General features: G+C 40.4%; 1 protein-coding gene across 1 annotated transcript in view; it reads left to right on the top strand.

Moving 5' to 3' along the window:
• LOC116730794 (GTPase IMAP family member 4-like) overlaps positions 1-16,660 on the top strand; it is a 100,351-nt gene extending 83,691 nt beyond the window's left edge. The window contains exon 2 of the mRNA XM_032580283.1: positions 15,268-16,660. Within this exon, the coding sequence (XP_032436174.1) occupies positions 15,268-16,181 (914 nt within the window). The 3' untranslated portion in view covers positions 16,182-16,660. The remainder of the gene's footprint in view (positions 1-15,267) is intronic.
• Positions 16,661-16,718: the final 58 nt, after the last annotated feature.

Below are 16,718 nucleotides of genomic sequence, written 5' to 3'. Positions count from 1 at the left end.
CACTTAACAGCACCTGTTTGCCAACATGAAGTAGACTTAAAGAGTTCAAAAATCAACATCATGTCCTGATTTGAAGAAATTTAAGAACAGATGAGATAAAAGTACTTGACATCTGTCATTTTATAAACAGTTACAACATTTCCTCTCAGTGTTTGGGACTCCAGAAATTAACAATTATAGACATTATCCACAAATGGAGAAAACAAGGAGCAAAGAGGAAGTTTCAGAGGTTGACATTCAGGTTCACTGCATTTATTCTAATAAAAGAGGAAATCAAGTTGGTGGTTAACTTTACTCCAGCAGCTTCTGCCCCTATATATTAAGTAAAATATAATAAATAACTCTTAAACTACAAATCAAGAGCTCCCAATGAGCAGTTAGCAGCAGTTAGCATTTTTAAAATTAAACCTAGCTAAAATGGACAACATTAATAACACTTAAACATATACAAAACATAGCAAAATTACTCATGAAACACTTTACATTATTAATTTTTCCTAAAAATATATGTTAAAATATAAGATTTGTAAAGAAAACACAGAGCTAATTCTAACAGTTACCGACGGCAACAGAAAACAGGGGGAGGAGCTGTGAGTTACTGGTTGCTAGGGTAACCACAGTCAAGAGCAACTTAACAGAACTTAAAACACCAATAACAACTTGTTCACTTAACAAAAATAAATACATTTTTGACAAACTTTGCATTTATAATTAAGCCCTGTTACACATAAACATAGTACAGAATAAATTACATAAAAATATATTTTTAAATCAAATGCTAATGAGAAGTCCAATCCAAACTTCAGTTTGAATCATCTACTGGGTAACTGTAGCTTTGTAGCATTAATTTAATGAATAATAAAGAAATCACTTCTGGACATATTTGCTATGCTAAAGCTAACAGGTTGTTTATTTTGTAGGCTAAAGCTAATGTTGCTTGCTAACAACATTTTTTTTTAGACGAATGTTTTAACATGAAACTCTGGTTTTCATGTTGTGGAAACCAATAAATCAGTCAGTAATTACTCATTTTATTAAAAAAAAACAACAAAAAACAGATTCAACGGTGTGAGTATTGTAGTTGAATGACATATTTGCTAAGCTAAAGCTAGCAGTTTTTTTTTATTGTGTAGGCTAAAGCTAATGTAGCTTGTTGATACATTTGCTAATTTCAATGTCTGGAGTCCAATAAATCAGTCAGATTATTGTTTTTTATTTCCAAAGCAAAATATAAACATACATAAACACAGTACACAATAAAGTAAATAAGAAATATTTTATAATCAAATGCTAACTTCAGTTTGTGTAATCAGTGAAGAGTCAGTTTAACCTTTATATGTTTCTTTAAAGATCCAATGTGAGTAACTGACTGATGAAACACGGAGCTCAGCTTTTTCTGCAGCCTGTGTTCTGCTGGATTCACTTTAATGCTGTTATTGCAGATCAGGGTGAGGCATCGGGTTTGAGGTTCGGTGCAGGTTTTTTCCACACTCTTTAAAATCAGTGAATCATGTCCCAATTTGCCTGAGAAATTCTGCAACTTATAAAAGTCGTTTTCTCAAATTCCTTAAACGCAGTGGAGCTTCAAATATACCATTTGTCCTCCGTCCATTGTGTCCCGGTATTGTTTTGTTCCTTGGTTTTCTTCCACCATCTTGACTCGTTCTCATATTTCAGACCGTCAGAGAATTCCAGTATATTCCCAGTCTGTCCGTTTTTCTTCGCTCCAGGTCAGGGCACTGACTTCACTCCCATATTGCTGAGCCTAAATATATGTTACTATTTTGCTGCTCCTGGACCCCACATCTTCCTGATGGTTGTTGCAATCGAGAGATTCACAGAAGAAGAACAACAATCAGTGCAAAAGATTCTAGAAATCTTTGGTGAGGCAGCAGACAGATACAGCATGGTTCTGTTTACTAGTGGAGACGATCTTGATTCCACCATTGAAGATTATTTGTCTAAAAGCCCAGAGCTGCAGGATCTGGTGTCCAGATGTAACGGTCAGTATCATGTCTTCAACAACAAGCTGAAAGATAAGAAACCTCAGGTCACTGAGCTGCTGAAGAAGATCAGAACCATTGTTGACAGGAATGGAGGAAGTCACTACATCAATGATATGTTCCAAGAGGCTGAGAGGGAAATCGAACAAGAGAAACAACGAATCCTGAAGGAGAAAGAAGAGAAAATACGTAAAGAGAAAGAAGAACTGGAGAGAAAAATACATGAGAATATGATAAAAAAGATGCAGAAAATGAAGGAAGAATTCAAGGCTCAGCTGGAGGAGATTGAAACCATGAAAAAGCAACTAAAGGAAGAGCACGAGAGAGAAATTCAAAAGCAAATATCTAACCTGCAGGACAAGTACAAAACCAGAGCCAAAGCAGATGCTGAACAATTTAATCCTCTCTATCATCTGGGAAAAGCTGGGGAACACATTGTCAGGTCATGTATAATAATGTGAGGTTAGATGTTGTCACCTAGCAGCTGTTACAGAGAATAAAGAAGAACTAATAAGCATTTATTCTTTATTGTCTTGATAATCGAGTTAAAGCTCCAGGTAGTGATGTAATCCAGCTGTGACCTCTGTATCTCACACTGTTTTAAAATATTTCTCCTGATGTTTAGATGCTAAAATTGTTTGCATGTGAATTTTAGTCATTACTGGTATTAGTGTCTGGTTTTTATCTCTTAATGTATTAATTTCATTTTCAGGAATCAAATCTATGACTAACATGTAATCACAACAAATGTGCTTCTTATATTTACATTCTTGTAATTGTTTAATTTTGAAAAACTTTTCTTTTATCATTGTTTAAATCTTAACAGTTTCTTCACTCTGTTTAATCCTGTGCAGAGCTGAATGTAATGTGACACGTAAACCTTTATCTAATCAATAAATATTGTTTAATTATAGAAAAATATTCCAAATATTTTCATTATTTATTTAATATCTTTTGAATCTAATTTTCAGTTTTACCAGGTTTCATAGGCCAACCTTCTCCTTTAAATGTAAACATATTATTTTAAATAAATGTTCACTGCTTTTGTTTTTAGACCATAATTTGAGTAAGCAGTGTAACTTCTCTCATCTTTAGATTTTGTTCAGCATCTTCCAGCTCCATTTTGTCGTTTGTTGTAACTGCAGGGTGAGTCAGGTGTAAATATCCTGGGATGTGTGACTGATAGGAGCGGAGCAGGTTGGAGCTGTCTGCACATTATTGCCCAGTGAGCTGCACTGGTTCCAGTAATGAACAGCTACACCTTTTCTTTCCTCAACAGGTTAAGCTGCCATTTCCTTTATTTAGACTATAATAGATTAACACAACTTTCTATCAGGCCTTCTCCTGATTCATTCTCAGTGGCTTATTAAACTCACCAGAAGCAATAACTTTGGGTCAGGTTCAGGTCAGACATTTAAGTTTGAATGAACTGGTATTAAGCCAAAGAAACAGGAATTTCAGAACTAACATTAAGGGCCTAAATTATTATTTTTTTTAAATCTAAAGAAAAAAATATCAATCTGAAAAGAGAAAAATCCCTAAATTGTTAAATTTCAGTCAATATGGAGTCAATATGGAGTACTTACATAATGTAATAATGAAATAATGTCAGGATCTGTGTTTTCTGTGTTCATTTAGAGTTTTTTGTGTCCTTAAGTCTCTTCGTTGTCCTGTCCTCCCCTTGATTGTTCCCAGGTGTGTCTCGTCTCTGTGATTACCCTCCTGTGTATTTAACTCCACCTGTGTTCTTTGTTCCTCGTCGGGTCCTCGTCTAATGTGCGTTCGTGTTGTTCCGTGTCCATTCCTTTGTACGGTTGCTACCGGTGTCGAGCCCTGGTTTCCGCTCGGCCGTGCTGCCCGTTATTTTGGACTGTGTTTCTGGACATTCATCATTAAATCCACTTATTTATCCTACCTGGGTCTACAGCGTCGGCCTCACCACCAACTCCACCCGCACTACATGACAGAAGGACCCGAACAAACTGAACGGTGAGGCTCACTTTCCTTATGGACCCAGAGGGATTATGGGGGGCGATCGAGGACTATTTGGCGGTCTTGGCAAGTCCGTATTCAGCCCGACGGCGGCTGAATACGTCCACACGCCTGGTCCTCCTGCTGGACGAATGGATCCCGCGACTTCCGCATCTGGGGCTGGCGGAGTTGCAACAGGAGGCAGAGGGGGAGTGCCTGACGGCGGCTGCCGTGCTGAGAGGTAACCCTCTGCCTCCCAATCCGCACAGTTTCTCCGCCAGCCCAGATCCAGCTCCAGCTCTGTCCGAGGCCGTTCCAGCCGGCGCTCCAGCCGGCGCACCCCAGGCCGCCCGGAGACAGCGACGTGAGCCGCCGGTGGACCCGGCCCCTCGTCGCCTTCCGGAGCTGTCACCTCCGCTGCCGGTTCCCAGGCTCCGCTGCAGCTCGCCCCCGCAGCCGGTTCCCAGGCTTCGCTGCGGCTCGCCCCCGCAGCCGGCCCCGAGGCTCCGCTCCGGCTCACCTCCAGCCGGCGCACCCGAGGCCGAATCAGCCGGCGTTCCAGCCGGCGCACCCGAGGCCGAATCAGCCGGCGTTCCAGCCGGCGCACCCGAGGCCGAATCAGCCGGCGTTCCAGCCGGCGCACCCGAGGCCGAATCAGCCGGCGTTCCAGCCGGCGCACCCGAGGCCGAATCAGCCGGCGTTCCAGCCGGCGCACCCGAGGCCAAATCAGCCGGCGTTCCAGCCGGCGCACCCGAGGCCGAGTCAGCCGGAGTTCCAGCCGGCGTTCCTTCCGAGACTCCCAGTGTTCCTTCCGAGACTCCCAGTGTTCCTTCCGAGACCCAGACCCCCAGCGCTCCGACTCAGACTCCCTGTGTTCCTCCAGAGACTCCCTGTGTTCCTACCGAGACCCAGACCCTCTACGTTCCTTCCGAGACCCCGACTCCCGAGACCTTCTGCGTTCCTCCTGAGACCCTGACCTTCTGCGTTCCTCCTGAGACCCTGACCTTCTGCGTTCCTCCTGAGACCCTGACCTCCAGCGTTCCTCCTGAGACCCTGACCTCCAGCGTTCCTCCTGAGACCCTGACCTCCAGCGTTCCTCCTGAGACCCTGACCTCCAGCGTTCCTCCTGAGACCCTGACCTCCAGCGTTCCTCCCGAGACCGAGACTCCCTGCGTTCCACCCGAGACCGAGACTCCCTGCGTTCCACCCGAGACCGAGACTCCCTGCGTTCCACCCGAGACCGAGACTCCCTGCGTTCCACCCGAGACCGAGACTCCCTGCGTTCCACCCGAGACCGAGACCCCCAGCGTTCCGACCGAGACCCCCTGTGCTCCACCAGAGACCCTGCCTCGGGGGGCTCGTCGTCGCCGTCTGTGGGCGGCCCCCGGGACTCATCGCCACCTCCAGCGCCGCGGACGGCCGCCGGACCGCCTCCGTGGTTCCCGCCTCCAGCGCCGCGGACGGCCGCCGGACCGCCTCCGTGGTTCCCGCCTCCAGCGCCGCGGACGGCCGCCGGACCGCCTCCGTGGTTCCCGCCGCCGCGGACGACCGCCGGACCACCTCCGTGGTTCCTGCCTCCTTTGCCTCCGCCCACCCTGTGGGTAGTTTTTTGTTTGTTTTTGGACTCTTGGCCCTTCTTGTGTTTCCGCCCACGATGGTGGGTTGTTTTTTGTTTTTCTGGACTCTGGCCCCCCGTCCAGCGCCCCTCCGCCCACCCTTGTTGTGTTTTTGTTTTTTCTGGACTCTGGCCCCCCATCCGGCGCCCCTCCGCCCACCCTTGTTGTGGTTTTTTTTTTGGGCGTCTGGTAGCCGCCCTTGAGGGGGGGGTACTGTCAGGATCTGTGTTTTCTGTGTTCATTTAGAGTTTTTTGTGTCCTTAAGTCTCTTCGTTGTCCTGTCCTCCCCTTGATTGTTCCCAGGTGTGTCTCGTCTCTGTGATTACCCTCCTGTGTATTTAACTCCACCTGTGTTCTTTGTTCCTCGTCGGGTCCTCGTCTAATGTGCGTTCGTGTTGTTCCGTGTCCATTCCTTTGTACGGTTGCTACCGGTGTCGAGCCCTGGTTTCCGCTCGGCCGTGCTGCCCGTTATTTTGGACTGTGTTTCTGGACATTCATCATTAAATCCACTTATTTATCCTACCTGGGTCTACAGCGTCGGCCTCACCACCAACTCCACCCGCACTACATGACAAATAAGGATAAAAAGGTGAAGAACGTCCATCTGTTGCTGCTCTATTGATAAATAAAGTTTTACTGTTTTAAATGTTTTAAAAGTATTTAATTTACATATGTGGTACTGAAAGTTATCGCCTAATGTTTTGCTTCATACAATATAAAAAATAATATTGTAGTAAAGTAGAAATAAAGGCTTTTCTGCTACTGTTTTCAAACTGTCCACTAGAGGGCGGTGTAGCGCTGCTTTACAATTTTTTGGCAACAGATAACTGAAGGTTTTCACATCGACATAAAGGGAACGGAGCTGAGAAACAAACTCTACAAAGTTTTCAACAACCAGCGCAGCTTGGATGTGAATAAAACCTGCTGGGTGATTTATGTGGACGTGTTGATGAGTTAAAGGCTGCAGCATAACCTTACATAACAAGGAAGAACCTTCAACATTACAGCAAATGTTTAAAGCTTTGTAAATTAAGAAATGACAGAGACTTTCTAAATATGTCTGACTGCAGCAAGTGAGCAGATTCCTTTGAATTAAAAAAATGGAGAGAAAAATATTAGTTTGCCTTAGAAAGGTGGAAACAGCTGCTCCACTTCCTGGATTGTTCAGGAGCCAATAGCTATGAGAGTATCACTACTCATTCATACCAGGGGCCTTTCTATCCAGGAGTCCTTCAGCCTGTGTGTGGAGTTTAGTGCTTTACATTGTTGTTAACACACAACAGCTCTGGTTCCTTTTCCACCACTGTGATGTGAAATGTTCTGTTCCTAAAGCCACATCATGATACCAGGAATCAGCCCAGGACTCCACCCTCACCTTCCTCTGGGCTTGGTGGGCCAAAGTAGAGCTGGTCTCCTGTTGCTTGTTTGTGTCTGGCCAGTAGCTTGGACTCAAACACCAGCATTAATAAAAACCTTTAGTCTGGGCAAGAAGAGGCAGAAAGTTTAGTCAAATTTCTTTGCTAAAATCATCTCTTTATAATGTTCTTGTTTACATGTATATAATTTTCTACTAAAAATACATTTGAACAATTCTCTTGTCATGGTGTATTTTTGCTAATGTGTTTCAGTGTTATTGAAAGATACCCAATATATTAACCATTGAGTTTGTGGAGTTGGTGAAAAATTCTGAGACCAAGATCAAAATTAGAGAATTAAAAACAGCTTTATTTGGATCTATAGATGGACAGAAGAGAGCATGGATAACTCAAACAACTCTGGAGAAATCAAAACTTCAGACACACTTTCTACACCTCTTCACGCACAACCTGGGAGGTGTCAACAATTCTAAGACGCTTAAGAGATATACACATTCAAAGAAAAGAAAAAACACTTAGTATCTGTCAAAAAGGTAATCAGACGGAACATTTTTACATACTCGGCAACCACAACTCAGTCTGTGCAAAGGTCAGCAGAGGCTTAGTTTCTAATAACTGCTTTGATCATATTTTTATTTCTTTGAGCCCTGGGTTCAACAGTTTAAACTGCAGGGTGCGAATACTATTTGTCTTTGTCTGTTGCCAGGTGCCTGACGTGCAGAGAAGAGCTGTGGATGGAACAATCACTTGTGCATGCAGTCTGAGCTAAACTCTGTGTTTAAGCGCATCCTGTCAGACTGATTTCCGTTCCCAGCTGAGACGTGCAGCTTCAACAGAAAAACATCTTTTACTCATGCAATCATGTATAACACTTTTGTATGAACTTAATAAAAGATAATAAAAGAATATAACAACTTCAAATAAGCATTTTGATTATTTTTACTTCACCAGTTCAAAGTGTAAAATAAACCTTAATATTCATTCATGTACTGTCTATAGCAACCCATCATGTAAGTAATTGAACGTCACCACGAATTTGTGTCTGTTGTAAAGAATGTCCACACAATGAAACTGAGCACGCAATCGAAGTGAATTAGTTATAAAATAAGGATTAGTTGAGCTATTTATGGTGTTTTCATAAAAGTGCAGAATTTTCTGAAATTAGAGTGAATTAGAAGTGTATTGAAAGTTGTTTAAAGTAAAATGTTATGCAAGCAACAAGAATGAAGTGGTTTGTCAAAATTGGAGGGACAGAGCTGAGAAAACACCTCAGAACATAATTTACATAATTGTTTTAGATGACCGCAAATGAGCAACGGCCACGCAGATCCTGATAAATAAATGACTGATATTAATATTGTGTCATATAATGCGCGAGGTCTGCGTGTTGGACACAGTGAAACAGACAGAGCGCGTCGCCTTGTGGTGGACAAATTACTGGAGACTTGTGATATACTGTGTGCAGGAGACATTCTTAGCTAAACAGGACCTGGAGAAGCTGAATTGCATACACAAAGACTTTTACGGCGCTGGTGAATCCACTACCGACCTTAGCACCAGAATAATTCGGGGAAGGATAGCCGGTGGTGTTGCAATATTATGGCACAAAAAATATGATCAACTGGTTGATGTGATTAGACTGGGTGTGGATTGGGCCATAGGGCTGAAATTTACTTGTGGAGACAAACATTTTATTGTTTTAAACATATACACACCTTATGAATGTCCTCAAAACGAAGACGAATTTCTTAATAGACTGTCTTTTATTATGTCTTTTATGCAAGATAATCTATCCACTTGTTTTTTTATTGTGGGGGATTTAAATGCAGATGTTACAGATAAACATTCTACATTTGCTACGCATTTAATGCAATTCTGTCACAGTAATGCCTTAATTCTTTCTAGTAAGGCACTTTTGCCTAACAACAGTTACACCTATATTAGTGAATCATGGCATACAACTTCCTGGTTAGATCATTGTATCTGTACAGCTGATGCTCATGATTCCATTCTGGGAATTCGTGTCAACTATGACCTTGCCACCACTGACCATATACCATTCTCCTTATGTGTAAACATGAATTGCATACCTTCTGTTTTGCCTGTAGACTATAACATAAGTACAGGAAAAATAGCATGGGATAACTTGACTGAAAAAGATCTATCAGATTATTGCTATCAAACTGATGACATGTTCAGCAATACATACTTACCAAAGGGAGCAATCTCATGCCGTGATATGAATTGTAAAGACCCTCAACATGGTATTGAGTTATGTACTCTGTATGAGAATGTTGTGAAATCCCTCCTTATCTCAAGCAAGCCACTGCATAAAACCATCTTGCATAGCACCAAGCCGGGTTGGAACGACTATGTAAAAGAACATCATGCAGAGGCCAGAAGGGCTCTTAAAGCATGGGCCGATGCAGGTAAACAGAGACATGGCCCCTTGTTTGAATACAAAAAACAAGCAAATGCTAATTTTAAACATTTTTTAAGATTCATAAGGAGACGTGAAAATACTATGAGGTCTGACTCTCTTGCTAGAAAGTTAGGAAATAATAATGTTAAGGACTTTTGGAAAGAAATAAAGAAAGTAAATAACTGTAAAACGTCACTTCCATCTACTATTGATGGTGTTACTGGTGTAAAAGAAATCACTCAGTTATGGAAAGAGCACTACAGTGCGCTGTTTAATTGTGTCAAAAGTGACATTTCTGACATAGGAAGCATTCACAGTAATGAGAATGTGATTGTATCCCCACAAGAAATATATCATATAATTATGACACTGAAAGACAATAAGGCCTGTGGGATGGATAACATATCCACTGAGCATTTGAAAAATGCAAGTAAAAAACTCTGTGCATTACTCTCTATGTGTTTCACTGGCTGTCTAGTACATGGTCTGCTACCTAAATCAATGTTATCTGTCATTCTGGTACCCATTATTAAAGACAAAGCGGGTAAGATTAGCTCCTTGGAGAATTACCGACCCATAGCTTTAGCTAGTAGTTTGTCGAAAGTTTTTGAAAGAGTCCTTCTAAATAGGCTGGAAGAGTTTCTCTTGACCTCTGATAATCAATTCGGTTTTAAACCCAAACATGGTACAGACATGTGTATTTTTGTGCTACAGGAGATTTTAGATTTGTATAATTTGCGCAACACCACAGTATTTATGTGTTTTATTGATGCTTCTAAAGCATTTTATCGCGTGAATCATCAAAAATTGTTCTGCAAGTTAGAAAGCAGAGGTGTACCCAAATATCTAATTAGAATAATGGTCTATTGGTATGGTCATCAACTAATGTATGTCAAATGGGGTAACTCATTGTCTGACTCGTTTAATGTTGGTAACGGAGTAAGGCAGGGAAGTATATTGTCCCCTTACCTTTTTAACATCTATATGGATGAACTATCAAAGCGCCTGAATTGTTGTAAAACAGGCTGTGTAGTTGGTGACCGCACAATCAATCACATAATGTATGCGGATGATTTGGTAATCTTATGCCCATATAGTGCTGGCCTTCAACAATTACTAAGGGTCTGCTCCCAATATGGATGTGATTTTGATGTCAAATATAACGCTAAGAAAAGCAATGTCATGATTGTTAGAAGTAGAGCAGATAAGCATCTGATAACCCCTGACTTCTCTTTATCTGGCATTGTCCTCAATATATGCAATGAAATTAAATATCTGGGACATTACATAACTGATGACCTATCTGATGATCGTGACATTTGTAGGCAGTATTGCATGATGTATGCACAGGCTAATATTTTGATTAGAAAGTTTGGTATGTGTTCATCCTCTGTGAAGGTAGCTCTTTTTAAAGTTTTTTGTACTTCATTTTACACAGCCCATCTATGGCGAAGATATAAAAAAAGTAGCCTGCACAAACTTTATGTGGCATACAATGATGGCCTGAGGCTCCTACTCAAAGTGCCTAGATGGAGCAGTGCCAGCCACATGTTTGCACATAACGCTGTTCCCACATGTGCAGCTGCGCTCAGGAATCTCATGTATAAATGTATGTGTAGATTACCCGTATCATACAATAATATAATAGCAATTTTAGTAAACCCTGTTTTTAGTACAGCGAGATTTTTCTCAAGATTGTGGAAACATTGGCGTCATCATTTATTTGTGGCTCAGTGACTGTCATGTTTCTTTTTGTTTTTTTTTTTCTTTTCTTTTTGTTTTACTATGGACCTCTTTTGTGTCTGAAATAAAGATTGATTGATTGATTGATGACCTCTTTTCAGTTTCTTTCACAGAGCTGCCATTTCCTGTAAAAGCAGGGAGGAGGGCTAACGACTCTTTTAGTTTCTTTCACAGAGCTGCCATTTCCTGTAAAAGCAGGGAGGAGGGAAAACGACTCTTTTAGTTTCTTTCACAGAGCTGCCATTTCCTGTAAAAGCAGGGAGGGGAGAGGGAGTTGGGGGAAAACCTGGATATAAGTAAAACTTGTTTTGAGTTATCAGTCTTATTACTAAACATTTATTGTTATAAAACCCACATCCACTATCAATCAATCAATCAATCAAATTTTATTTGTATAGCACATTTCAGCAGCAAGACATTTCAAAGTGCTTTACATCATTACAAACACAGAAACACAATGCAACATAGACTCAATAATCTAAACAAAGCATTAAGTCAAGTTTCATCAATAAATTTGTAATTGATTACATTTCAAATACAATTCTAAACAGGTGGGTTTTTAGTTGAGATTTAAAAGAAGTCAGTGTTTCAGCTGTTTTACAGTTTTCTGGAAGTTTGTTCCAAATTTGTGGTGCATAGATGCTGAAAGCTGCTTCTCCTCGTTTGGTTCTGGTTCTGGGGATGCAGAGCAGACCAGAACCGGAAGACCTGAGAGGTCTGGAAGGTTGATACAATAAAAGCATATCTTTAATGTATTGTGGTGCTAAGCCGTTCAGTGATTTATAAACTAACAGCAGTATTTTAAAGTCTATTCTTTGAGCTACAGGGAGCCAGTGGAGGGACTTTAAAACTGGTGTTATGTGCTCTATCTTCCTGGTTTTAGTGAGAACGCGAGCAGCAGCATTCTGGATCAGCTGCAGCTGTTTGATTGATTTGTTGGACAGACCTGTGAAGACGCTGTTGCAATAATCAATACGACTGAAGATGAACGCATGGATGAGTTTCTCTAGATCTGGCTGAGACATTAGTCCTTTAATCCTGGAAATGTTCTTCAGGTGATAGAAGGCCGACTTTGTAACTGTCTTTATGTGGCTCTGCAGGTTCAGGTCAGAGTCCATCACTACTCCCAGGTTTCGGGCCTGATCGCTGGTTTTCAGTTGTAATAACTGAAGCTGTGCATTGACTCTAGATCTATAATTCTAGATCTATAACTCTAGATCGTTCCTCTTTAGGTCCAAAAATAATAACTTCAGTTTTGTTTCTGTTCAGCTGGAGAAAGTTTTGGCACATCCACACATTTATCTGTTCTAAGCATCTGTTCAGTTATTGGCTGGGGTCAAAGGTCACCTGGTGACATTGCAATGTAGAGCTGTGTGTCATCTGCATAGTTATGGTAGCTAATATTATTTCCTGTTATAACCTGAGCTAGTGGGAGCATATAAATATTGAATAAAAGGGGTCCTAGGATTGAACCTTGGGGTACCCCACATGTGACCTTTGACCTCTTTGATGAAAAGTTTTCAATTGAAACAAAGAAATCCCTGTTCTTTATGTAGGATTCAAACCAGTTAAGCACTGGACCGGAGAGTCCGACCCAACTCTCCAGTCGATTCAGTAATATATCATGGTCAACAGTGTCAAAAGCTGCACTGAGGTCCAACAGAACCAGCACTGTGGTTCTGCCACAGTCCGTATTTATATGGATGTCATTGAACACTTTTACGAGGGCGGTCTCCGTGCTGTGGTAACCATGGAAACCAGACTGGAAGGAGTCAAAGAGGTTGGTTATAGTTAGGAAGCTAGTTAATTGTTTACACAGAACTTTTTCAATAACTTTGCTGATGAATGGGAGGTTGGAGATCGGCCTGTAATTCTGCATTAGTGATTTGTCCAGATTGTTCTTTTTTATAAGTGGTTTGATTACTGCTGTTTTCAGAGCCTGGGGGAAAACACCTGATGAGAGCGATGAGTTTACTATTTGGATCAGATCAGCAGCAATAACAGGCAGGACTTTCTTAAAGAAATGTGTGGGTAAAACATCCAGACAGCAGGAACTGGAGCTTAGCTGACTTATAATTTCCTCTAAGGTTTTATAATTAAGTAGTTGAAATTGGGTCATTTTTCCTGTATTTGTTTTGTTTGGGCACAGCATTGGTACTGACTTTATAGTGGATGTGCAGATTAATCCTCTTATTTTTTGAATTTTCTAATCTAATCATATTTACATCAAGCTGTTTTTATTTAAATGTTTTATGCACCAAGTAAAACATTAGTTTTATAGCATAAGTCAAGAAAAGCATGAAAATAGCACTAAACGGTTATTAAAACCTCGGACGAAGATCCAATTTCAGTTTCACTTACATTTTGACCACAAGACTATAAAAGGCCTGTGATCTCTGGCTGATCATAGAAACCTACAAGTTCAGCCCAAACAAGATCCCCAACTATGGAAAATTAGGAAAAATATAGATTGAGTCTTTCTGATAGAAAATATCCACTAACAAAAACATGTAAAAATCTAAACTGCACTCCCAGTTTGAATCCAGCGTCAGAGCTGGAGCTGAACAATTTAATCCTTTCTATCATAAAAGCTGCGGACCACGCTGTCCAGGCATGTGAAATATTGTGAGGTTAGATGATGTCACCAAGCTGCTACTGATGATAAAGCAGAACTAATAAGCTTTTCTTTATTTTACTAATAATTGAGGTAAAGCTCCAGGTAGTGATGTAATTCAGCTGTGACCTCAGTATCTAACACTGTTTTAAAAATATTTCTCCTGATGTTTAGATGTTAAAACTGTTTGCATGTGAATTTTAGGCATTGCTGGTATTAGTGTCTGATGGGTTTTTTGTTGTTATCTCTTAATGTATTAATTTTGTTCTCAGAAATAAAGGGAGGAATGGAGGAATATTTTTAATCAAACACATTTGAGTAATTAATCATCATTACCTTTAAAAAGGCAGAAGTTTGTGTCTATCATAAAGAATATCCACACAATGAAACTGAGCACAGAATCCAAGAGCCTTATTTATAACATAAAGGATCAAACATGGTATTTATGGTGTTCTTTTAATAAACGTGCAGAATTTTCTGAAATTACAGTGAATTAGAAATTTATTCAAAGTTGTTAAAAGTAAAATATAATGCAAGCAACAGGAATGAAGCAGTTTGTCTGAGGTGGAGGGACAGAGCTGAGACAAAACTCCAGAACATAATTTACCGTAAACAATAATTAACAGAACCATGCTGTGATCCATGAAGTTGTTTTAGATTAACTCCTTTCAGTTTCTTCCACACAGCTGCAGTTTCTTGTAAAAGCAGTGAGGAGGAGAGAGAGTTAGGGGAAAACCTGAATATAAATCTAGAAAAACTTTTGAGACATCAAAGTCAAACATCATTATTATTATTATTATTATATATTTATTGTGTATTGAACTCACATCCCACTGATTGTTTTATACATGAAGTTGCTTTGTTTCATTTAAATAAAGTTTACCGTAATCTTTGAAAAAATAAAGCAGATGAAAAAAACTTCTGCAGGTTTTATGTATGGATAAGAAATCTGCTTAGTAAGCATTATGTGACGTAGCATCGATGTGCGCGTAGCATTACCACGAGGTAGGACGGATTCATGGGTAGGACGGATTGATGGGTAGCACAGATACACCAGTTCTGATCACATGAACACAACCAATGTTGTGCATCGCAGTGATGCACAGAGTGGCAGATTCATGGATTTGAGATATGAAGAGATTTTTCAACGGCAGAAAAAACAAAACGAAAGTGAGAAAAATCTGAAAAAAACCAGAAACTCCTCTGATAGTTTAAATTAATAACGATTGATGCATCCAGCATTCATGGACAAGCAACCACTTCTTTGTAAAACAAATATTTTAGTTTTTACTTGGCTACTAAGAGTGTCTGTTCATGTGGGTCAAGAATCTTAACACCAACATGGTAATATAGAGTTTTGAAATGTTTGGTTTCAACTGTATGATTATCCCCATGTCATTGATTCCCTCAATGCTTCCCAAGGTCTCAGATGGATCATTTCTTTTCTTCCAGACACACAGAGGCTGAAGCTCTGAGCACAACATGATGATTCTAATTCAGATTCAAACTTTCTTCTTCACAGGAACAAACATTACAAACAACGATGAGCTGAGGATCGTGGTGGTGGGGAAGACTGGGACTGGGAAGAGCGCTACTGGAAACACCATTCTGGGTCAAAACTGCTTTGATTCCAAATGCAGCGCCAAATCCATGACTGTTGACTGCTCCAAAGGCTCCAGTAATATTGATGGACAGCAGGTTGCTGTCATTGATACTCCAGGTCTGTTTGACACCAGATTTGGAGAAGATAAAACAATCAAAGATCTGAGTCAGTGCATCAGCTTTGCAGCTCCTGGACCCCACATCTTCCTGGTGGTCGTTGCAATCGGCAGATTCACAGAAGAAGAAAAACAATCAGTGCAAAAGATTCAAGAAATCTTTGGAGAGGAAGCAGACAGATACAGCATGGTTCTGTTTACCCGGGGAGACGACCTTGATGACACCATTGAAGATTATTTGTCTAAAAGCCCAGATCTCCAGTATCTGGTGTCCAGATGTAACGGTCAGTATCATGTCTTCAACAATCGTCTGAAAGATAAGAAACCTCAGGTCACTGAGCTGCTGAAGAAGATCAGAACCATTGTTGACAGGAATGGAGGAAGTCACTACACCAATGAGATGTTCCAAGAGGCTGAGAGGGAAATCGAAGAGGAGAAACAACGAATCCTGAAGGAGAAAGAAGAGAAAATACGTAAAGAGAAAGAAGAACTGGAGAGAAAATTACAAGAGAAATATGAGAAAGAGATGGAGAAAATGAAGGAAGACTTAAAGGGTCAGCAGGAGCAGATTGAAACCATGAAAATGAAACAAAGAGAAGAGCAGGAAAGAGAAATTCAAAAGGAAAAAGCTAGGCTGCAGGCCAAGCATGAATCCAGAGCCAGAGCAGAAGCTGAAAAACGTGCGAAACCTGCTGTCAAGAAATGTGTAATATTGTGAGGTTAGATGTTGTCACCAGCAGCTGTTACAGAGGATAAAGCAGAACTAATAAGCATTTATTCTTTATTGTCTTAATAATTGAGTTAAAGCTCCAGGTAGTGATGTAATCCAGCTGTGACCTCTGTATCTCACACTGTTTTAAAAATATTTCTCCTGATGTTTAGATGCTAAAATTGTTTGCATGTGAATTTTAGTCATTACTGGTATTAGTGTCTGGTTTTTATCTCTTAATGTATTAATTTCATTTTCAGGAATCAAATCAATGACTAGCATGTAATCACAAAAATGTGCTTCTTATATCCATTCTTTCTATTTACATTTCTTGTAATTGTTTAATTTTTAATATCTTTTCTTTTATCATTGTTTAAATCTTATCAATGGTTTGTTCACTCTGTTGTTTAATCCTGTGCAGAGCTGAATGTAATGTGACACGTAAACCTTTATCTAATCAATAAATACTGTTTAATTATAGGAAAATATTCCAGATATTTTCATTTTTTATTTAATATTATCTGTTGAATCTAATTTTCAGTTTTA

Source organism: Xiphophorus hellerii, chromosome 13 (genome assembly GCF_003331165.1).
Source record: "Xiphophorus hellerii strain 12219 chromosome 13, Xiphophorus_hellerii-4.1, whole genome shotgun sequence".
Lineage (NCBI taxonomy): Eukaryota > Metazoa > Chordata > Actinopteri > Cyprinodontiformes > Poeciliidae > Xiphophorus > Xiphophorus hellerii.
Note: the sequence above shows the minus strand (reverse complement) of the source record. Positions and strands in the feature narration are given on the sequence as shown.